At 42.9% G+C, this 23266-nt stretch overlaps 1 protein-coding gene across 7 annotated transcripts in view; it reads right to left on the bottom strand.

Annotated features, from left to right (window-relative positions):
• The window catches only part of elmo1 (engulfment and cell motility 1 (ced-12 homolog, C. elegans)), a 109620-nt gene that overhangs the window by 47660 nt on the left and 38694 nt on the right, over positions 1–23266 (bottom strand). For 4 of the 7 annotated variants that reach the window (XM_086192665.1, XM_086192667.1, XM_086192668.1 and 1 more), the window contains exons 2-16: positions 20815–20940; positions 14947–14987; positions 14702–14774; positions 14561–14611; positions 14271–14440; positions 11652–11687; positions 10036–10135; positions 8965–9116; positions 8357–8435; positions 7305–7346; positions 6976–7026; positions 6447–6569; positions 5047–5175; positions 3425–3529; positions 1473–1581 (exon numbers count right to left, since the gene is read on the bottom strand). In XM_086192665.1, coding sequence (XP_086048791.1) covers positions 1473–1581; positions 3425–3529; positions 5047–5175; positions 6447–6569; positions 6976–7026; positions 7305–7346; positions 8357–8435; positions 8965–9116; positions 10036–10135; positions 11652–11687; positions 14271–14440; positions 14561–14611; positions 14702–14774; positions 14947–14987; positions 20815–20892 — 1339 coding nt within the window. In that variant the 5' untranslated portion in view covers positions 20893–20940. The remainder of the gene's footprint in view (positions 1–1472; positions 1582–3424; positions 3530–5046; positions 5176–6446; positions 6570–6975; positions 7027–7304; positions 7347–8356; positions 8436–8964; positions 9117–10035; positions 10136–11651; positions 11688–14270; positions 14441–14560; positions 14612–14701; positions 14775–14946; positions 14988–20814; positions 20941–23266) is intronic. The other 3 variants (XM_086192670.1, XM_086192669.1, XM_086192671.1) reach the window with 3 other exon arrangements.

The raw sequence follows: 23266 nt of genomic DNA, 5'->3' as shown, positions 1-23266 counted from the left end.
GAACAAGCAAATCTCTCAAAAGTTGGATTCCTAATCATAGCCTGGTATTCTAGGGATTTAGCTCTACTGCATAAGCCTTCGACGGCGTGATGAGAAGAGCCTGAGAGATAAAGATGTTGTCTTCTGTATTTATGGCATAATCTGCATTTCAGGATGAATTAGATCAAAGCTTTATTTCCAAGAAAAACTAACGGGAAGTGATATCAATCCACCGGGAGATAAAGTCAAACGGGCATGAGAAGTGGAGCGAATTTTGGATAAGAACTGACTCAAAATAGTGCCCAGAGACCAGATGCTCACGCACAAACACAAAGCATGAGTGACCCACATGTTCACTGAGAAGAATCAAACCAGAGCCTGAGTGCATTGAGATTGTTGAGGTAACTTCAGACAAATGTAAGATGCTACATCTACACACACCAGTTCACACAGTACCACGAGTTAGAATATACAACCCTCCATTTACCCGCCGCAGCTGAGCAGTTGTCAGTGGGAACATTTGTGTAATAGAGCGGAGCAGTTCTATCTAAATCCATTTGCCTTGGCTGATTGTTGTTGATGGGGACAGAGAGGAAGGTGGAGACATTTTGCATTAGTCTGGCAGAGATAAGAACACATCAAAAGCATTCAAATAGACTCAGAAAATCTTTAAAAAAGTATTGCTGCACCTTCTTATCTTGTAATGAAACCTGACCTGACACTTTTTGATCGCTACTGTGAAGCACAATTGAGAGAATGTGGACGACCTGAGCCTTTTTACATGCAACGATGCAGCGGTGGACACCCTCTTTTCATGATAATCAATGTCCTTGCTCTTGCACGATGGTGAAGGCCCGTGTGAGGAAGCCAAACTTTAAAAAAAAAAAAAGAAAGAAAGAAAGAAAAGAAAAGAAAGCAGGAGCAGATAAAAAGGCCACATTAGTTATGAGCTGAGCTGAGAATGCTGTCACCCTCCCTACAGAGAGCAGCGGGAGCAAGTCTGGAGCCCAAATGACCAACTTGCCCACTTAAACATGTGGAGACAAATGAAAAGGGCACATCAATTTGGAGCCAACATGGGCACAGTGACTCTTTCTCTTCACAGCGGGCCTCCCAGAGGTGGTGTACTAGACTGAAAGGGACTTGATGGGGGTTAGAGGCATCACTAAATAATGAACTCCCAGCAGCACAATTACTTGAGATAATGGCTGCTTTCATCTTAACAGAGAGGGAATGTGTATACTTGTGAGTATGTGTGTCTGGATGTTTGCGCTCTTGTGCACTTAACTATGTGCACTTCTGTGAGTCAAGTACTCCCTAAGCTTTTTTTCCCCTTTTCCTTCTTCCTTTTCCTGTTTCTGTGCTGCAGGTGGGGATAATGTAAGCAGAAGAAGTGAAGCTCAATTAAGAAGTATACTTAGTGTGCACGTGTGTGTTTGTGTGCTTGTGTGTGCACGTGTGTGTACGTTTGGGTGGGGGGGTGGCAGACTTACGAAGCTCGCCCACTTTCAGGATCTCACAGAGCATCTTCGTCAGTTCGATACTGCTGCGGCCAAACGGACACTCGTGCTTGTCCTCTCGACTGCTGTTCTCCAGAACAATCTGAAAGAACAGATAATCAAATGAACCCGATGGAAAAAAAGGCAAATGATTAAGAAAAATCGACTCTGGGAATATAATAGCTCTCATAAATGATGCATGCGGTGTAAACACTCCACGAGACAAGAAAAAGATATGAAATGAACTACGAATTTAAAGGGAATCTGCTTAAATTGTTTTTCATTGGAAAACGATTTGCAACTTGTAAAAGAAATGTTTTTTTTTTTTTATTCACGTGAAAGTGCAACAAGTACAACAAATGAAGTTGCTTGAGTTAAAAAAACAAGTTCCTACATGTCACTGAAATGCCGCCTACTCTACCGTGTCCTACGTTGAGTGTAACTGCCATTTCTTGAGTGTCTTTTGATTATACAGAGTTGATTTTAACTCCCTGTGGCACCGGCATTTTTCCGGGGGCAAAGGTCATTCTTAGAAAATAGCATTTTGGATAAAAGCAGGGGGATTTGTGGAAAGTCACGGATTAGTGCGTTGTGTTTCTTTCACAGCTGTGGCGTGAATTCCTGTTTGTCATTGTTGACGCTAACAAGATCAGATAAAGTAGAAATGTTCAAGGTCATATAGTGGCTTAAAAAAAACCCATCTCTTTATTTTCAAAAATCAATTCAGAGTAGCCTTGATAGTTGTATGCATTCCCAGAAGGCTTTGTAGTACAAAAACACATTTGCATTCCAGTGACACTCTGGCAAGTATCGCTGAAGGTGTTTCTAATTCTTCGTCTTTGTTTTACCTTATCTGACTCTCCACTATCAGTTTGGGAGTCAAAGAGACGTAATGAATTCACAACTGTTGAAAATTCACTCTAATTATGTGGATGTGGCAGAGCGCCATAAGAGGCCATTAAGGTCCCAATCATTTTAGTAGGTGACAGTTTAATTTGGGAAATTGGAGGCAGTGTTTTCTCCCTCTGGTTGACTGATGAGGGTAAAGTTGGTGCTGCTTTTTTCTTTTTTCCTTCCTGCACACATCAAGAGTTAAACACACTTACAACCCCATTTCTGAAGATTTGCTTGTCACCCAAAGGTGGCACCAGGGAGATATTATCCAAGTCCTCTGTAGCCTTATTTTATACATTTCTGACTGCAGTTCACCGGGGGAAGTTAGCAGCCTAGCCTCTTTTACTATGGTGGTTACCATAGTAAAAGAGGCTAGGCTGCTAACTTCCCCCGTTGACCATGTCGAAGCACCCTTGAGCAAGAAACTGAGCCCCTAATTCCTCCTGATGGCCTAATGATGGACTGGCAACCCGGCCAGGGTGACCCCGCCTTTCACCCAATGTCAGCTAGGATAGGCTCCACCCCCCCCTTAACGGATAAGTGGTATAGAAAATGGATGGATGGATGGATAAAGTGGGCCCCCAGGAGTGACCAACTTGAAATGAAAAGATAAATGTAATTGTTATCAAAACAGCTGGCCATGAATCCCATTTTGACTGATTAATAATTATTGCAGCTGCAGTTACATGACAATAGAATGCTGGCCAACTGCCACGAAATCCTTCCGACTAAACAAAAAGAGCAAAAAATGAAATCAGACAAAATGAGCTGGGAGAGCACGATGACTGTTTGTTGCCTTTTAATTTCATTTTATTTGACTACATTGATTTTATTTTATGCAATAGAAATTGCAAATCTCGCAAACAAAAAGTAATGCTAAATTTCTCATAGTCATCTGTCAGAACTGAGGCAGAGCAACAGCAGGAGATGGAATTGGAGTTTATTTTAGAGGCAAACCCACAAACAAGTGAATGAGCTGGAGAGATGGAAAACTTGTACTGAAATCGCAAAACCGTGTGTGTTTCTGTGCGTAAACGGGTGTGTGTCCTCACCCTGATGTAGGCGTCCTGGTGGTATCTGGCAAAATATAACATGTTATCCAGAGCCAACATGCCTGGAGGAATCTGGGTGAAATCCACAGCTGGATTCACATGGTTCTGAGAGGAAGAGGAAGAGGAAGAGGAGGAGGAGGAGGAGAAGAAGAGGAGCATATTTAAATACATTCTATTAAATCTCTGTATAAATAGTTGTAAGGAAATCCTATGTAACCGTCTCCTACCGGGCCTCCCCTAATGAGGCGACAAACCAGTCGTGTTGCATATCATCCATAAAATACTGCACTCCACACTTACTGCCCCCCCCCCCCACTCAGAAAATACCTTACTAATCACAGCTCCCGGTTTTATCAGATTTAATTCAAAAAATTTAATTGAGAAAAAAACAAAACAAAAACTCCATTATCGTGTATTCATTGCTGGATTCTGCCTGGTGGTTCGCTGCGATAGTGATCGCAGATTCTTTAGCTGACAAACTGAATTTGGGATGAGCGTGTAAGCTGGGACAGGTGAGACGGGATGTTGAGGGGGAGGAAGAAGAAAGAGCAGCAGAGGACACCGAGGTCTGGCTCATCACTTTTATATTTCAGGCTGACAGGAAGCAGATTTAGAGGCTTGAAGCAGAAATTCGGGTACATGCATATCTTAAAAATACCCTCACACTCATTTGGACACATGACAAATGTGCCAGAATGTGCGTTTAGCCTTCCGGCACTCCCCCCCCCCCGTCTGGCTCTTTAACTGACACAGCATTTCTCCCTGCTGCTTGTTTCTTGCCAGTGAGAGATTTTACTCCCACCAACTAAATTAGTTACACACATTTTTGGTTTTCAATTCTGTAAAGTTTAAACTTGCCATTTATCGCTTCACATGTTTGTGCATTGATCTGATCTCAAACCCCCAAAAAAAACACTTTTGTCTCGCCGATCAAACCATTCTCAGCCTCATAGCGACTGGTGACGTTAGCGTGGGACAACAACACAAACAGGTTCACCGCTGCTGATTTTACAGTTGAGTGGAGACTTAATGGAGAACCAAACTTTAATTTGAACTTATCTCATGCAACGGCAGTGATAAGTGCGCCGCATTACTGTAACTATCTTCTTTTTCTGCATCACTGTTCTGTGAAAACACATTTTCCTATCAGCACGCGTCAGCAATATGACTGTGACAGGCTGATATCCGCCAGTGAAATGTAACGATTGATATACTTATTAAGTTTTGAGCCATTCCGACACAAACAAATGATCTCAGCAGCCACGAGGTCCATCCAGAGAGTTATGGTGTGTTTGTGTGTTAGTGGAGTGTGTGTGAGTCTATGTAGTGAAAGAGGCAGACTCAAGGTTTTGGGAGGGATCTCCTCTTAAGTTGTGGACACACTGGCTTTATCTGTACAGAGCACACTGCAGTGGGAAGAGCCAGTACAGAGCTGCAGGCATACAGCATGCACACACACACACACACACACACACACACACACACGAAAATAAAAATGGCCTAAAAGAGGGGGCAGAATCAGAGGAATTGTGTGTGTGTGTGTGTGTGTGTGTGTGTGTGTGTGTGTGTGTGTGGAGGTCATGGACTGACAACATGCCATCAGAGAACATTCTTCAACTTACAATGAAGCCGAGCTTCTTGTAGTCGCGGGTGTACATGGACTTGCGTTTCTCGATGCTGCCACTGTTGTTGGGCTCACACTCCACATCGAAGGCAATTCTCCGTAGCTCAAAGATGATGTCCCTCTGAGCCTACACACACACACACACACACACACACACACAATATTAAAGCGATGTCTCCAAGTCATCTGTCTTTCCACCCATTCACCATTTAGAACTCAGGAATGTTCACTGTCTGGCGTCTTATAGCACGGAGACAATCTTCTGCACTGCTTTTATTACTTGGCAACACAATAACGATGCTATTTTTTTTTTAACCCAGTTTGTCCCAAACTGCCCATAATCAGACGAATAAAAGATAATTGACTTGTGGCAGCTGTGGTGGGCTCTGTTGTCCTGGTAGCAGTGACTTGAACCGCTCTTTAGTTCCCCATCAGGTTTAAGGAACATCTTCTTGAACATCTGGAGGGTTTGTCGTTGGTCGTGTGTCACATGAGCATGTTTAGACTACTAATTATTCAGTTTTGTGAATCTATATACATAAAAAATAAGAATAGATTTCACAAGTATATTTTTTTACATAGATGGATATAAAACTTCAAGTGATAGGTTTGTGGAATAAAAGTAGTTTTGCAGGCTTGTGCCTCTGTAATTAAAAGAGCACCTATTGTTCCCAACTGGACTGAACTACTTCGAGGCCTGAGAAAGCCAAGTTGTGCTGCTGGTGGAATTAATCGTTCCTCAACTTGCACTTTCGTCGTCTTCAGAAACGGCCACTACTCTCTGAGCTGCTCTTGGATTGTAAACATGCGCAATCATGCACCGCTTACTAAACCAGATAAATGTGTATGAATCGGCTGTGGGGAAGCGTTCCCAGCAAAGATAAACTTTGACCCATTAACTTTGTGGTTTTCAGAGTCTGGAACAAGGTGTGCCCATTACACGTAGAGTTTTGTGCCTACAGTACGTATCATTATGTTATCTGATCTTAAAGGCAGGCAACTATTTAGCTTTTGGTTTTACCCAACTTCAGAACACACCAAATATATAGAAAAACAGACAGTCCTGTTTTTTTTAATTCATTTCTGACATTTTTCAGTCATTTTCGACCATCAGACAAGTGAATTTACCACATCACACACATTGAGGCTGTTCTACATGCTGTGCTTTGATTCCTAATATACTTGCACCTCCTCTCACTGAGAAACAGTCTGGAGCCCCCATGAGGAGGCCCGCCGCACACTTTGAAAACCTTGGATTTAAAGACTAATCAGCGGGACCAAAGCAGCGAGTGCGGCGGCTGAAGGAAACCTGACAGACCTCAGCATTACTTCTCCCTTTTCTACATCACATTTCCTTGTCCGTCCATCTCATCAGTAATTTTTCGCCTGCGTGGTCACCTGGTCCTGAGGATCCATCTTGGTCATCATGCGGTCCTCCAGCAGGTTGAAGGTGAGCACCTGCAGCACGTACAGCTGGTGGGCCATCTCATCGTTGATGGGTGTGGTGCTCCGGATCACATTCTACATGGTGTGAAGGACAAAAAGAGGACAGAGGGAGGAGTGTGAGAGGAGCAGAGGAAGACAGAGAGGGGAGGGCGGGTGTTAGATGTGTGAGGAGAAGGAGAGAGGACAGATTTGGGGTCAGAAAGGCGAGAATTTTTTTTTTTGGAGCGGTAAGAGATAGCAAAGAGAGAGAGGATTTAGGAGTGAATGATGAGGATTAGTGAGCACCGGAGAGGGAGAAATGAGATTTAACACAAGGGAGAGGATGAAAAGGGAACAGGTGTGAGACAGTGAATCCAGCAGATATTCACAAGCGAGGTGAGACAGAAGCAGAGGTGACAGATGTCATCGGCATATACCTGAACTGAGAGGGAGGCAGGCGGGGACACGGGAGACATAAGAAGAAGAGAATCACTAGACTTACACTGAGAATGATGGAGCGTAGCTGTTTCTGGGCGAGGATATGGGCCATCTCCTACAGAGGGGGGAAAGAAGAGGAGGAGAAGAGATCCGGAGAGAGCGAGCAGAGAGATAATTGTAAGACAAAATGACACACCTACAAATAATTAGTTAGGCTTCTCTACATATGAATAAAAAAAATAAATGGGGCAAAATAAAAGCCTGCCACGGCAAACTGCAAAGTGTGCAGGGGCAGGCTGTAAAATAAAGAAATAAATGAAGCCATCGCAAAACTTAAAAAGGGATTCTTGATGCACTACTACTACAAAGTGTGCTAATCAAGGGTGCACTTACTGTCAGGGGACAATTAAGGATGTCCACAATGTGCTCATCAAACTACCATATCGTGTGCAGTGAGGAGACAAAGTCAGAAACAGAGAGACAGAGAGGGTGAGTGAGTGAATGTGGAGGGGGAAAAAAGTCTGAGAGGAGGTTAAAAATGAGATTTTTCCTGTCAGTGCTGCAGCTTGTGGAAGGACAAGGAGGGGGTGGGGGGGACGGAGTCAGCAGAATGTTGAGAGACCCTGGGGGGGTCATAATCAAAGCTGGGCGAGTCTTTACCACAAACACACACACACACACACACACACACACACACACACACACACAGAGCTACACAATGTCATCTGTGCTTCGAAACACACAAACTGAGAGTCATTGGCCTCTTTTATGTTTATAACGTGTCAACCGCATAGACAAAGAACCTGACGTGATGAGCAGCTCCTGTCAAACAGCATCGCGTTATCAAAACTGCCTCTGCAGAGAAGAAACGACCTGCTATAAACTCACATTACCACACATGACACATTAAAACAACCTAATGATGCTGCTTTAAATTGCTTCCAACCAACCGCATGAATCTCTTGCGTGCACACTCCCACTTGTCAAAATCTACTTATTCGGCCGAAGTAAATGAAGCATCAGCAGTCGAGTCTGGTTGTATACAAAAGTACCGCGCTGTATTTCTTTCTTTCAACTTTGCATGCCGCACAGGAGAAAGCTGTGGGTGGGCATCATTCATTATTAAAGCACATCTCTGGACCCCACAGTGCTGATGCAGGGGATCACGTAATGAGCAACAGGGCAGAGTGTGGCATAGATAAGAGCTGGAGAGAGAAAGATGAGCTTGAGTAATAACCTCCTCTTCAGAAGTGAGAGAATGGAAATAAAGATGAGTAGGAAATGAGGTTTTTGACTTCTCTAATAGATTACAGCGAAACAACAAATACACACTCATTATGCACAGTTATAGTACAAAAACGCTGACGTGATGACGCATAAATGCATCGTGAAATGAAATACAATTTATGCAGTGTTTGTGCTGCGTGTGCATGCAGCGGCCTCACCTGTCTCTTCTCCTCGGGAGCTTTGAGGAAGAGAGCATTGATGACAGCGATGGTGTAGGTCTGGATGTCTTGGTCAGTCCTGCGTTCGGAAACGTGGCAGAATATGAAATAAGCTGTTTAGCATCGCTGCTCGGGTGGTTTAAAATGCCTCCTTCATCCCAAACATCAGCAAATTTTGACTGTAATGCTGGATATTCTAGCAAAGGAGTTTCACACACACACACACACACACACACACACACACACACACACACACTGAAGACCTGCATGACACCAATATGTACTATGACAGATATCGTGGCAGGAATCCTTTTATTTTAAAACGTTCCTTTGTTTCTCATCTGTTGTGTACTCGATTATTTTTACTTCTGTTGTTTTCATTAATGTTCATATCATTAGTCATTTACCCCCCCCTTTTTTTTTTCTTATATCCACTGATTTTGCAGGTTTTCCAGGTCCTTCTTGTCTAAAATGTTGGTGGATGAGGAAATTATATCAAAACTCATGAGCTAATTGATGGGAGGGGCAAATATTTTTTTAAAAAAAGTGTATTTTTCAAAGTGCAAGAGACAACATACTCCTACAGTGGTACTGTTCCATGCACTCACCCCTGAAGATGTGGGATGAGCTGGCCAATGGTGATCTCTTGTGCCACCTTGTGGTAAAGATCCTGACTGTTGAGCACCATGGACTCCAGGATGGCCAGAGAGCGCTGCAGCACTGCTGTGTCCATGGCCGACTTGTTCACATAGCTGGCAATCTGCAGGAATTTAACAGGAGGGAGGAAAGAAGTACTGCTTTAGTGAGATATGGATACTAATAAGGTTTGTTGGTGCCATGAGGCTCCTTTTTTTTTTTTAAATCAATTTTCACCCCAATGAAGGTCACAGGGCGGAAAGCTGAATGTTTCATTTAAAAAAAAAATGTGTAGAACCTTTTCTTTTTTAGATCATTAAACTGTTGAGAGTAGAGACGGGAAAATCCGGTAGGAAACAGATGCAGCACTGAAAGACTCAATGTAACATAAAGGTGAATCAGGTAGATTACTGTCTGAAGCTGTAAACATTGAATTATGTCCAAATACATAAAAATACATGCAGAAGTCATGAGTGAGGATGAATTGTGACTAATCAGTCTTCCAGAAATCTGAATATCTACAGCAGAAGTCTCAAAGTCCCAGCCTGGAGGCCGGACAACAATAATAACCTTTATTTACATTACTCTGTTTTTTATATTGATGACATACCCGCCCCACATAACAAAATGTTATAAAACCTGGTCTATATTTTCTCCCATTATTATTATTGTTATAATTCAGTTTCCACAACAACAAAAAAGCCACAGTAATAAGTCGAAAAGTAACATCACTTCAGTAGGCAAACGAGTCACTTCATAAAACCACCAATCAGTGTCCGTCTATATTTTATTTGAATTGTGTACGAGTAGAAACAAGTGATTCTTTCATTGTATCGCACACCAAGAATTTAAATTGGAATTGTTGAAGTTACAGTCGCCTGATCAATAGTGTATGGTAAAACATGAACATGCGTGCAATGATGAAGGTGCACTAGGGTACCCTCAACTATGATGTTACTGTTTCAGACATTTCCAGCAAACATGCACGGCAGTTTCACGAGGAAGAATCCCAAGCCTGGGAATGAAATATCTGCTTGGCTGACCTTCTTGATGAAGGCCACAGAAAAAGTATCCCAGGAGACGATGCCGTGGTCCATCAGCTCCACGAAGGCCGTAAGAGTGAAGGACAGCAGGTCTCCAAAACTACAAGACAACACACAAAGACACACACATACAGACGATGGGAAACTTCTCCTCTAGCAGTTGGCTGGGAGCAGAGAAAAGCTGCGAAACCCAGATGGCTTGGAACAGGAAGAGGAATGAGAAGCCAACAGAAGCCGAGAGAGAGAGAGAGAGAGAGAGAGAGAAAGAGAGGGAGAGAGAGCAAGGAAGAAGTGGGGACTGAAGAACATAAGTTGAACGCTTCAACCAGGCTTGTCTGAGGATACAGAGATGAGGAGAGAGGAAGAGATGGGCGAGAGGGTTTGAAATGCCGAGCACACAGACTGGTCTTGAAGAAGCAGCCGGGGCCCGCACGAGGGCCGTCGGGAGCCAAGCAGCGCAGCGCAGAAGTCAATCAGAACCAGAAAGCTACATCAGAGAGTGAAGTCATGCAGATACACAGATATCAGGAGAGACAGATCACTCTGCAGGAGCCGCAGGAGGCCATGACACGAATCACAATAGCAACGCCTGTCACCTGGAGTTTAAGAAACTTCTTGTTTTTCCAGTGCACTTTAGATGTTTTCTTATTTTTACAATATTGATGTCTAAAGTCCCAATCATGCACCATCATACAATGGGCTCTTTCTACATATTCATCTGCATTCATCTAGGATGCATCTTTACAGGTTTACTGACTTCGATGATTAGAATCAATGTGATACAGAGTTACAATCAGGACTGTCTAGCAATGCAACCGGGCATTTTATTACTTTGTTTTTGTTGAAGGGTAAGAAAAATGTAAAACATTATTTTGAATGATCGTAAGTCAATAAAGGAAGTAAAAGAAAAACATTGTTGTAAGTTGGTTTTTTTTCGTGTTTTTTTTTTTTTTTTTTACAAGCGCAGACTTGGTGTTAAAGAGCAGGCCAACAGAGAGAATCATGGGTCAGAGCTGCTGCATGGTGGATGATGAGTGAACGGTCATAAGGAGAGTAAGCAGCCTGCAGCAGAAGGATGGAGAAGGCTTTTACAGACTATACTTGGTTCTGCCGTTGAGAACCGAGGAGAATAGAAGGGCAGAGAACCTTGTTGATGTATGATGTTCTTGTGACGACGGACAATTCGCTCATGAGGAGAAAGTCAAGTAGAGAGGAAATATCCTTTAGCAGCATAGCCAGTGCACAGCAAGCCAGCAGAAACTCCCTCAGCAGCACAGTTTAGCCAAGACCACCAAGATTTACTCAGGAGAGAGCAGCGATTTCTACCAAAGCCAATTCAAACTTGAACCTCGTTAACAATTTTGAGTTTCATGGTTTTAGTAGATTTTGTAGTTAAATCTTGGTCATCTATCAGTTGATGAGTTGGAGAATTCCTTTAGTTTCTCGCCCAAAACCACATGCAAAATGTAAAAGTGTGACACTGATTTTAAAATGGAAGCCTGAAAGCAGCTGTGTTAAATATACACATGTATAATTTCCCATAAGGCACCATCTTAATCATGCAGACTCAGCCAGCAGGATAGGAAGAGCACAGAGCCGTTGGGGGAGGGGCTTACCAGGGCTTCATAATCTTCTGTAGTTTCTGATACCGCCTGCAAAGATTTGAGAAACTTTGGTGTCAAAAAAGAGACAAACGAACAACGAAAAGCTTTCAGCCAGCACAGAGTAAACAAACGTGCCAACAAGACCTCATGTACAAACGATCCTGCAAAACATGTAAGAATTCCGTACCTAAATGCTTTTGAAATTATATTTTAAGGTGTAGGAATGTGGATTTGATACACATATATTCAAAACAATGTGGTTGAAGGTACACTTTAAATACTTTGAGCAGCTATTGTACCAGCTAACAGTTCCGTAATTTAGCCACTAGAGGGCAACAAGTGCCTTAGTCTGGAGGAGCTCACAGGCAACAATTGCAGCAGCTGCCTGCCGACTGATTTCCACATGAATACAGGAGAACATCTCTGGCAGCAGCATCCGATCACAGCAGCACTCTGCCCTCGAGAGTCTCCAGCCTGAAGCTCTTGAATAATTACAGTAAACCGAGTTGGTTGGCAGCGGTGCTAATGTGTGTGTGTGTGTGTGTGTGTGTGTGTGTGTGTGTGTGTGTGTGTTTGTGTGTGTTTCAGACACTGATACATATCAAGAGTGTCTGTGTTTAATAAGCTCCTTACACTGAGATGAAAATGCAGCTCTCGCCCGCTCTCTCACATGCACACACACACACACACACACACACACACACACACACACACACACACACACACACACACACACTTTCTCCCTAGAGCTGATTAACCGATGTGATGGTCATTTACATAAAAACATATTTAATGAAAGAGCTGGGAGCAGAGAGGAGGCGACACTGTGGCGGCTACTCGCAGCAGATCAAACAAAGGGTCAAATATTTGCTCATTTGAACATCATATGCAGAAAAGGAAGGAAAAAAAAGGCTTCAATGATTTCATGAACAGGAAAACTTGAAATGGGTTCAGCTGAGAGGCCAACGTTAAATATTTGAGCAGAACTTATATTTCACACAAGTGAATTAACTTTCTGGATCATGAAAGAACATGTTTCCGCCAATATTAAATCTAAGAACAAAGAAGCTCACAGCCCACCAAGAGTGAGACAGGAAGTTAGATCCCCTTCCCTCCTCTGTGTGTGCATGAGGGAGCTGAGGCCCACCAGCTGACAGCTAGTCAGTAACATACCGCAGTCAAACGTCCAATACACTTCTCTCCAAAATTGTTTTTGCCTGCATTAATAGAACTACAGTTGTGTATAAAATTAACTGTGAAATGCAAATTTTAATTTGCAAAATACTGTGATTGAAGAATCAGCCACATAGTCGGACCTACGTTCCTGATTTGCGTGGTGATTTGGACGCAAACGCAGATCGCTACGTGTTTCTACTTGACACACAGGGGACCTTCACGCTGGAAACTGAGCGGGCAACACAAAGCTATGCTAATGTGGCCATTTACTTCCATTCACTGTGCTAAGCTAACTCGCAGTCTAATGAATCCCTAATGTAGCACATACAGGAGAGAAGGGCATCCATCTCCCTGGGCGAGGATGAACAATAAGCACATTTCCCAAAAAGTTGCCGCGTTCCTTTAAGAGCTTTAATGTACCACAGACAACATTTGACCTTGCTTGATTGTGGATTTATAATGCGCGTGAACAACCCCTCAATTCCTCTCCAGGGGAAAAAGAGATGAATTAGGAGAATTTCATGAGGAGGAGAAGTGTTGCAGACGGCTGAATGCTGCTGCCTCTCTGTTCTGTTTGTGTGTGCCATACTGTAAGTGCACATTTGTTCTCCCAGGGTAATTCTTCTATTTGTTTTGACTCTGACTGGCACCTTGCTTTCAATACACACACACACACACACACACACACACACACAGTAGAGAAATTCCAACTCAGCGAAAAATGCCCTCGCTTATAACCTTCAGTAAAGTCTCAAGGGCCCTTCGCCTCGGACACAAGCTGTCTTTGGATGTGCTGGACAATCAGAAGCCAGTGAGAGCTCTTGACAAAGACGGACATGATTATGTGCTGAGCTTCTCTTTGGACTCTGAGTGACTGATACGCCAGTGTAACGGTGTCCTGGCAGCCACAGAAATCCTACTGTAAGCTTGTGTGAGCACTTCCCGTACATACAGTGTACTGTTACCAGGGGCGATTCTGACCACGTGGATCCTGAATCTCCTCCCTTCAAAAATATACGTCACTACATTCAAATCAAAGTCTCAGTGTTAGAATTCTGGACTCCTAGAAAACAGAGCTTCTGTTTAATATCAAAGCAAACATCAAGTATATCAAGCATAGGATGCTTTTAATTATTATCAGAGCACACAGGAGTGCTGAGCAGGGCCACGATGGATGTTATTGAGACTGAATAATCCCGTTGAGTGACAGGGTATGCACTTGTGATGACTGTACTGTGCTGTTTTATTGTTTCTTGGGGTTTTATTGTTCTTTTCTGACAGCTTTCTTTGTTGTGTTCTAACAGAATAGAATCAATCAACCAAAAACGTGTCCAGTTGTACACTAAAAGTTCTTCCACTTCTTGTCAATTCGTCACACAGATGAGGAGTAAGCAGTAGTCTGGGAGGAGGAGAACGCTGCAGTGACACGAGAACAGCAGCTGATAATGGACTTACTCAGTCCCACTCTCCACCATCTGAGTGAGGAGCGAGATGCCGTCCAGGTTAATGAACTCTTGGGCAAAGGTGATGTCCCGCGATGCGTTAGCCAGGTCCTTCAGAGCCTCCAGCTTGGCATCCATACTGGATGACTGGATCCGCTCATGAAGCTGGACTGCTGTCTGGTACTGGAGGAGGAGGAGGAGGAGGAGGAGGAGGAGGAAGAAATAAACAAAGATGTCTGCTTATTCATAATGATCAAATACTGATCTCCAATGTCGCTATGAAAACATGCAGAAGAAGCTCACAGGAGAGGTGGTCAAACGCAGGATGGAGCCGTTCTTAATGTCATTGCGGTTCTGAGGAAAAAGAAAAACACATCGGTGGCTATTTGAGTCACATTTGGACCATGGACGCTTCTGTCCATAGATTAATCGGAAAAACCAAACCTTTTCTGTAATGTAGAAATTTGTTGAGTCAGCAATTTGCAGAGCAAAGTTTTCATGGTTCCCCAAGGACCATCTGAATTCCATTTGATGGAGAGAGGAAAAAGAAAAAAAAAAGCATTACATAATTCGTGTTAAAAGTATAGAGAACCTCAAAAAATATGATTTAAGCTGAGAGAAAGAGAAGACCTTGGGAATCAAATTCAAATCTAGAAACACACAAAAAAAAATGGCAAAGGCAGGCTTACCCCTCACACACTTCTTTAATAATGGCTGAGAGAGGCTTTTTCTGTGGAGAGAGGCAAGATTACATTTAGCTCACGTTTCAAGCTTCAGTTCCTAAAACAACAGTCAACTCACACCAAGCTGCAATTATTTAGCGGGACTGGCACAATGAGAGGCTGCACTTCCCCAGCCTGTATTTATCCAAACGTTCGACTGCTGATGTGGAATCGCTGACCGGCACTGTTCCGTCATTTCATTCATCGTTATGTTAAACAGCTTCCAGATCAGTAGCAGTGACATCAGCTCCGTTTCAATCTACTGTATAACCTTTCTCAAGCACTGCACTTAAAGGGAGTGGATGTTCGTGACTTGTGCTAAACATGAGGTGGTCCATTTTATGCTATTTACACAATAGTGGATTATGATTGTACATATAAAACTGACAAGGTATTTCTCATAAAACCACCTGACAACATTGATTGTTATCAACTGCAAATTAATTTTCAATATCTTTACAAAAATCAGTTCTGACGCAAATATCAACATCATATTTTTGACAGCTAATTCTACAGACCGTACGCATGACATCACTAATAACGAACACATTAAACAAATACCCAATAATGTATCTCGTCTGCTCACATAGTCATCTTGAAATTTTCCATATTTTTGCTTAAAAAAAAAAATTGAACGATTAAAGAATAAGAAGACAAACTAAACAGCAGTCCCTTTTTATCTTGGGAGTGCGAAACCTTCCATGATTTGATACCTAAATATCTGAAGATTGCATGACAGACTGTCAGGTTAACACATACAAATAATATTAATTAAAACATATTATTCAAAAGGGAATTTATAAAGCAGACGATACAGAAAATCACTCAAAACACTTGCACGATTCAGTTTCCCGCAAAGAGTGCAGTGTGTTTTCTATGATAACTGTTTGATATTTGCAGACATGAGCAAGGAGTACCTCAGGGGTCGATTGTTGGCCTACTGCAAGTCTTGTCTTTGTGTGCCGCATCTTTGCCAAATCAGACATTCAAGCTGTGGAATGCATTTCCACTGCTATGCTGGTGACACTCAGTTGTATCTGCCTCTAAAAATCATCTTGTTATGTTTGACTCTACCCTTTCTTTGGATCAGTGCACCGCTGCTCCATACATCCAGAGTACATTTCAACCAATCCAAAGGGTGGAGTCGTATCCAGCCATCTGTAGTTTAAAGTTGAGAGACTGCTTTAGAGGTGCTTTGGGATTTCTTGTTCCCTGTCTGCCAAGTACATAAACTTTTCAAAACACATGAACACCAGCATGTGTTGGGTACTACGATGGATAAACAATGTGGTGTTCATTTGCATACAGTCACTATGAACTGAGCAGTGTGGATAACTGCTTCCTCTCTAAGCAGCGGGAGTGGCTGCATGAAAGAATGACATCTGCAGCGGCAAAGATTTAGAGAAAGAAGATCACGTTGGCAGGATAGAGGGCATATGTAACCGGGGGAGATGAATAGAGTGAAACAAGGGGGGGGGGGAACTGAGGATAAGAAGCAGGAAAAATACACAAACTGAATGAGTTGGATGGAAAACAAACAGCAACCAGGAAGTGGGTGATGATAGAGAAAAACAGAGTGGATTCAGAGTGAACGAAGAGACTTCACACACAAGGCATTGAGGTGAAGGGTGTAAACTTCCAAAAGTGCAACATACTACAACGTTATCAGGAATCATTATCTGGAGTTTTGTCTTTTAATGTAAATCAAATGAGAGATAAGTACATTTGTAACGTAAAATTCTAAATCAGGCGGCACGGTGGTGCAGTGGTTATCACTGTCGCCTCTCACAGCAAGAAGGTTCTGGGTTCGAGCCCCGGCAGGAGCACGGGGTCTTTCTGTGTGGAGTCTGCATGTTCTCCCTGTTCCTGTGAGGGTTCTCTCTGGTACTCCAGCTTCCTCCCACAGTCCAAAGACATCAAGAGGGGACGAGGCTGATTGATACTCTAAACTGAACGTAGGTGTGAATGTGAGTGTGAATGGTTGTCTGTCTCTATGTGTTGGCCCTGCAATGGACTGGTGACCTGTCCAGGGTGAACCCCGCCTCTCGCCCGTAGCTGCTGGGATAGGCTCCACCCCCCGCGACCATTAATAGGAACAAGTGGAAGACAATGGATGGATGGATGGAAATTCTAAATCTATAATCCTCGGCCCCCTGTGTGAGAAACGCAAACATTTTTATCTCAAGCCTCTTTGCGTATGTTCTAATATTTGCTCTCTGCTTTCTGATAATTATATTTGTGTATTCACCAGTGATTACTGGCCGATCACGTATTACGTAAATGCAACAGTATTTTTTGAGTGTGTATAACGAGTCGGTGAAGGTTCATAAATATTTGTTTATCTTTGACAAGGTTGCTTATGAGCTATAAAGCATTTAATCTTTTAAATCCTTATTATAATGCAGTTTAAAATATAAATTAGTTTCGCACAAAAGAGACATTATTTCCCCAGTTATGCCCTCTGCATCTAATGACCTCCACCTGCACTCTTTCATGTTCTCGCTGTTATTATAGAAGATATAAATACACGCTGCTTTTTACTACCTTTTCTTCCTGCGAGAGTAAAACACCTTCCACCTCCACTTTCCTATTCTGCTCTTCCCCTTTCTGTTCCCCCACAAACTCATCCTCTCCTTCAACATTACCTCATTTTTACACCAAACCATCAAACATGCTCTTACCGCAGTCCGGGAAGGAGGGTAAATTACTTTTTATGCATCGCACCATGTACACGAGGAGCATTCACACTGTGCACTCCTGCATTCAGGCAAAATAGCATAAAAAGTACAGTTCTGCTGTGGAGTCTACAGTCCAGTTATATATTCCACGGACTCTCATGTTCCATTCCATTCGCCAGATTTAACAGACAGCGCCTTTTCACATTTATGAAACCACAATCATACAAATGACTTAGGAATTATTAAAGGCGCGATGTAAGTAATAAAACATAAACCCCACACTGACATGTGGCATAGCTGAGACACATAACCCAAAGCACACTTGTGGTAAAAAAGGTGGAGGCCTCCCAAATCTGTCAGCACTGTATTTATAATAATTGATACCTTTTATATGATCAATGGTCCAATCAAATATGTGGAAAGAACCTGATTCTGCAGTTCTCCTAAAACCACCCCCACCCACTCAATTCGGCCTAATCCATAAATCAAGAAAAACAATTTTCCTGACCATTTTACAACCATTTCCCCATCACTTTATTTTTTTTTCTTGAGTAGCAAAAACAGCACTTTTGAAGAGCTTTATAAATCACAACTTAATCTAAGGCATGTGTTATTGAAAACACACATTCCATATTTGATAAGATACAAAATAAATGTGTTGATATGCACTTTGTTTTCATTTAAAGTGACAAACGCAGCTGGGTCCCTCTGAGCCAGGTTAGCTCTGCGTTCGTGGTTGGCTCAGTGAGAATGGTAGGAGAGCAAAGAGCCATCACGTGGCTCCATGAGGTACTGCAGATTCAAATCAGAGCCGGAAGAAAGTCTGCAAATTTTTTCGGGGGCCAAAAAAGGAAAATTATGCAAATGTTATTAGGAGTGCGGGCCAACACAACTCCATTTACGGTTTGTCTAATGTAGATTTAAAAGAACATATTTGATTCATTTGATCACCGAACGCCCCAAAAACACCAGTTTACAAACGTACAGATGAGTAAGGAACACTTATAATGGACGATATTTTTAAGAAGCTGAAAACAGACGTTTTTGGTCAGTTTAGCTGTTGCTAGCCATGAGTCCCGATTAGTTTCAATCTAAAGGTAAATACAGATATGCATTTATATGCCGGGGGGGGGGGGGGGGGGGGGGGGGTTCTGAGCATGAGACACCTATTTGTGCTAATTGTAAGAACTTGAAAGGCCAAATACCTTTTTGAGTGACATATTGGTTTGAATTCTTCTGCCTCTTGCAGCTGAGCAGCTCCTGGAACTGTTTTCAAGCCCTCATTACAGGAGCTAAAAAAAGCTTTCATTTGTTTTACCAATTCCCAAGTTTTCTCCACAAACATTTGACTTTTATACCTTTGGGGTATTGAATATATTTGGAGAAACAGAAATTTCCCATTATTTATGCAGACACAAAACACACGCGCTCAAGCAGGTGTATCTAAACACTCTCAAACTAAAGCATGAATCAGAGCCGCCCAACACAAACACACACACACATAGTAACAGCTATACATGCAGTCACACAGAAGACACCCACACACAATTTCACTTATGCAGAGTTGTAGCGCGCGGGTGCACACACACACACACACACACACACACACACACACACACAATGTGAGCAAAAGCCCACTCCTCATTGCATGACTCAGTCAGCCATATGCTACTGCAGGGCCCTATTGTACTGAGGCGAGGGAGAGAAAGAGTGGAGGTGGTGGGAGATGATGGTGGAGGACGAGAGGAGGGGGCATCATGTAAGTTTTGGTAATTGTAACAAAAGACAGGGAGGAGAAGTGAGAGGAGAAATCAAAGAAGGACACGGCAGCGAACGGAGAGGAGGAGGAGGCGACAGATGAGAGGAACAAGAGGAAGATGACAGGGAGATAAGAGGATGAAATCAAAGTGGTGGTGGTGGTGGTGGGGGGGGGCGAGGTGGAGAGGTAGCTTTAAGAAATAACGAAAGACCAAATTGTGTTTTATGATTCAGGCTGAGAGCAAAATGATAGCGGGTCATTAATCCTACATCCCGACATGTCAAACATAAAGACACGTGTAGCTCACTGTCACATGTCTCCTCCGGCGAGAATGGCAAACATGCCTCCAGTTGCCACGACGACTCATAAGTTTTTCACCATTAAAATAAAATCATTAGTCCACCAGTGAGTCACACAAACAGGCCAGTTTACACACCAGTCAAATCCCATTAGAGTAAACGTGCCTGTGCTGGCTGTTACACCCTGATGATCGCTGGCGTGAAACATGGCGGTCACATGAGCGCTGCTACACGCATGTGAGACGCCAAGGATCAGAAACGAAAGCCTTTAAACACAATAAACTGCGATATTTTCATACAATACTGTTTACAATCAAAGTTTTTAACATTAATATTAAGAGCTTATTTAGCAATCTATTTATCTTTAGCATCAGAGCTTACAAAAATCAGTAGAGTGAACATTTGAGCTCAGATGGGGGAGATTCGTTCAAAATTATGTAATCATCTTTTTTATTTATAATTAAAAGTAGATGGAAATTGGAACAAAATCATTGTCTTCATCAGCGTACAGTCCTGAGAGCCATGCAAGCGCGACCACTGATCCAAAAAGTAGTCCTGACTGGCTAAATTAAATCAAAACTGCAGTGAAAATGCAAACCAATGCTTGCAGGATTCCTATCACCACTCCAGAATAATGAAATTACAGAAAAAGTAAAAGTAATTCTCCAGTGAAAGAGCAAGTAATATCTAATTATACCAACTCATCTATAGCTGCACAATTGTAACAAAAATACTTGTCACATCATTAAAAAATTAAATCAAACACCAATAAAAAAGAAAGAACACAGGAAAAAAACAACTGGAGTTTTGAGACGGTAATCAAGGCCCTTTCATTATCACAAGTGATACACCGTCGCCTGTTTACCATCTTTAATTATGACACTTCCTTTGTGCTAATTGGATGATTTGCTGCAAAAACCCAGAGATGCATCACGCCTGGATCACACACGCCCATCACCTCCACACGCACAACCCCACAGGACAGAACTGCTTTCAGCATACAGCAGCGCGCTACTACTGGGAACCGTTAGACTAACATTTGCTGGGGTCTGTTTAAAGAGGCTCCACTTTTTTGGAGGCGCTTCCCTCAGTCACCTACCTGATCGATCTCCATGAGCTTGGGGAAAGCCCCCGGCCACTCGATGGCCACCTTGACGATGTCTGCCGGCGGTGGCATGGCTGGTGTCCACCTCTGTCACTACTACTGGAGGCGGCTCATCCAAAGCTGCAGGAGAAGAGTGGGGAGGGGGGAAAAAAATGTAGACTTGTTAATCATGGCTCGCTTATACTGTATTAACTCCCTTTAAATTCAATGATGGTCACATGACTGAAGAGTAAAGAGGCAGAGCTGGAAAATAAACAAGGCATGAGAGCAACGTAGCACCCGAGAGACCGCTCATACACACCTGGACAGGAGAAAGCTATTGAACAGACTTATGGGAAATCCTTCAATTGACCTACTTATGTCAGTTGACTGTCACATACACACGCGTGCACGCACACGCACGCACACACACACACCTCTTATATTATCATTCCCCAAGAATCCATGAGGTCCATTTGCCAGAGGGTCTATCATCAAATTCAGACCTCAGCCTGCAGCCTGAACACACTCACATGTACATCCAAGTTAATCTTAAAAAAAAGAAACTTCATGTAAAATCTTTCATATCTGTTCAAACACCCCCCCGAGATCCCTCTCTGTCAGCCGTGGCCTCGTTTGATTAGCGGCTGTTGATGCTTTGAACGTGCCGGCGGGGCGGATACACTCGAGCACTAATGAGGTCACAGCAGGAGAGGGAAATGAAACGTTAACATTTTTCAAAAGAGATTCAAAGAGTGTCAATGGGACTTATCCGGTTAAACCATATAAACACAGCAGAAAGACAGAAGTCAGCAGGCAGCGACATAACACCACTCCCAAAGTAAAGCATTCCAGCATTCAGCAGTGTTACTACGAGGAAGGTAGTTTAGTGAAGAAGTGATGAGAGCAGTCGGGACTAACAGCACACAGCTTCTTCTCACTAACATCAAACAGCTGCATAACGTCCCCTGAGGCTCGAAGTAAGCTGGACTCGACCGGCTTCACCTGAAACGGCCGTCAAGGGTCAACTTCAGAAACAGCGACTCCAGGTTTGACCACCAGAGAGCACCGAACCATAGCAGTTCACGGCCGTGACGCGCTATGATTGGATGCTGATGCCTTTGTTTATGTCTTGGGTGTCACTCATGTGCTTACAAGAACGCTGCATAGTTGTTTTTTTGTTTTTTTGTTGTTTTTTTTTACAGCGTAGGAGCACGCGCTTCAGCCATTTACTGGAGTAAAAGTGTCAGCACAAGATTGAAACACATGACCAAAAAAAAAACAAAAAATCCTACTCAAGAACTTGAAAAGATGAAAGTGAAGTGGTTTGGTCTCTGTGAGTCATACGATATTAGCAATGACATCAGATTGTTAATAGCGGCGTGACGATGTGGTCGTGAGTGGAAGTGAAGCTCGTTTGAATCCCTTTGCAGAGACACCAGATCGTTCCGAGGGGTCGGGAGACGATGAAGAGGAAAGAAGTCAAACAAAGGTTTGACCTGTCTCAGGTTTCTGCATTCTTCTCTAATCTTTGCTTATTGGTGAAATATTTGATACAATTTTAATTCAAGCCCCTTTATCAAAGAAGGGACATCACTATTTTACCCTGAATATGCACTGATTTTTTTTTATTTTTTTTTCAAGATTGAAAACCTCTCTTTAAAAATGGTTTGTGCTTTAAAATCTGTATAATCTATGGCCGAACAGTCTTGGGTAATCTTGCAGTGATACATAGCAGAGCACAAAGAACAATATTTATCTCTGAAATGCACTGGAGCATAAAGTAGCAGAAAATTGAAACACTCAAGCAGAGTACAAGTACCTCAAATATGTGCTTAAGAACAGTGCTTGAGTACTTCTCATCACTTTCAGATGTGTTAAAGCCCATCAGTCAGGCTTTGCTGCTGTTGAGATATTTGTTAACATTCAATTTCTGGTGATGTAAAAAAGCTGAGGTACTGAGCAACACCTGCAGTGCGCACCAGCATATATTTTTTTACAACCTTGTGCCCCCCCCCCCCCCCATGATGTGCATAGCGACAAGCACACCAACTCTCTCTCTTTCTCTCTCTCTCACCCGCTCTCCTGCAAACATAGAGCCTGTTCTCCAGGATGGCTCCTCCCTGGCTTGTGTCCCTCTGCGGGAGAAAATTCCTGGGATCTGACGGAGGAGCGTGCAACTGGATTGACCTGAACCCCTGCGGTTCCCACAGATAAGCCACTTTTGAGTCCCAAGCTGGAAAAACAGCTTTCTGTGAGGCGTAGATGAGGAGCAGAGTAATGACGCCTCTGTGCATTTGCAGGAGGTTTGATGCAGTTATCGAGAAGAAAAATGTAGCATGGATCTCCCAAAAACCGATGAAGGACGACATCAATAATTTACCTCCTCAGCCTGTCTGAAAGGATCAGATCATCTAAGTTCCTGGTGGAGAAACCTGTTTACAAATTTATTCTCACTCTATAATGC

The sequence above is a fragment of the Aulostomus chinensis genome, chromosome 22, assembly GCF_037954235.1.
Source record: "Aulostomus chinensis isolate RoL2024-O1b breed Wild chromosome 22, RoL_Achi_v1.0, whole genome shotgun sequence".
NCBI classification, from domain to species: domain Eukaryota; kingdom Metazoa; phylum Chordata; class Actinopteri; order Syngnathiformes; family Aulostomidae; genus Aulostomus; species Aulostomus chinensis.
This window is presented reverse-complemented; position numbering and strand designations above follow the sequence as displayed.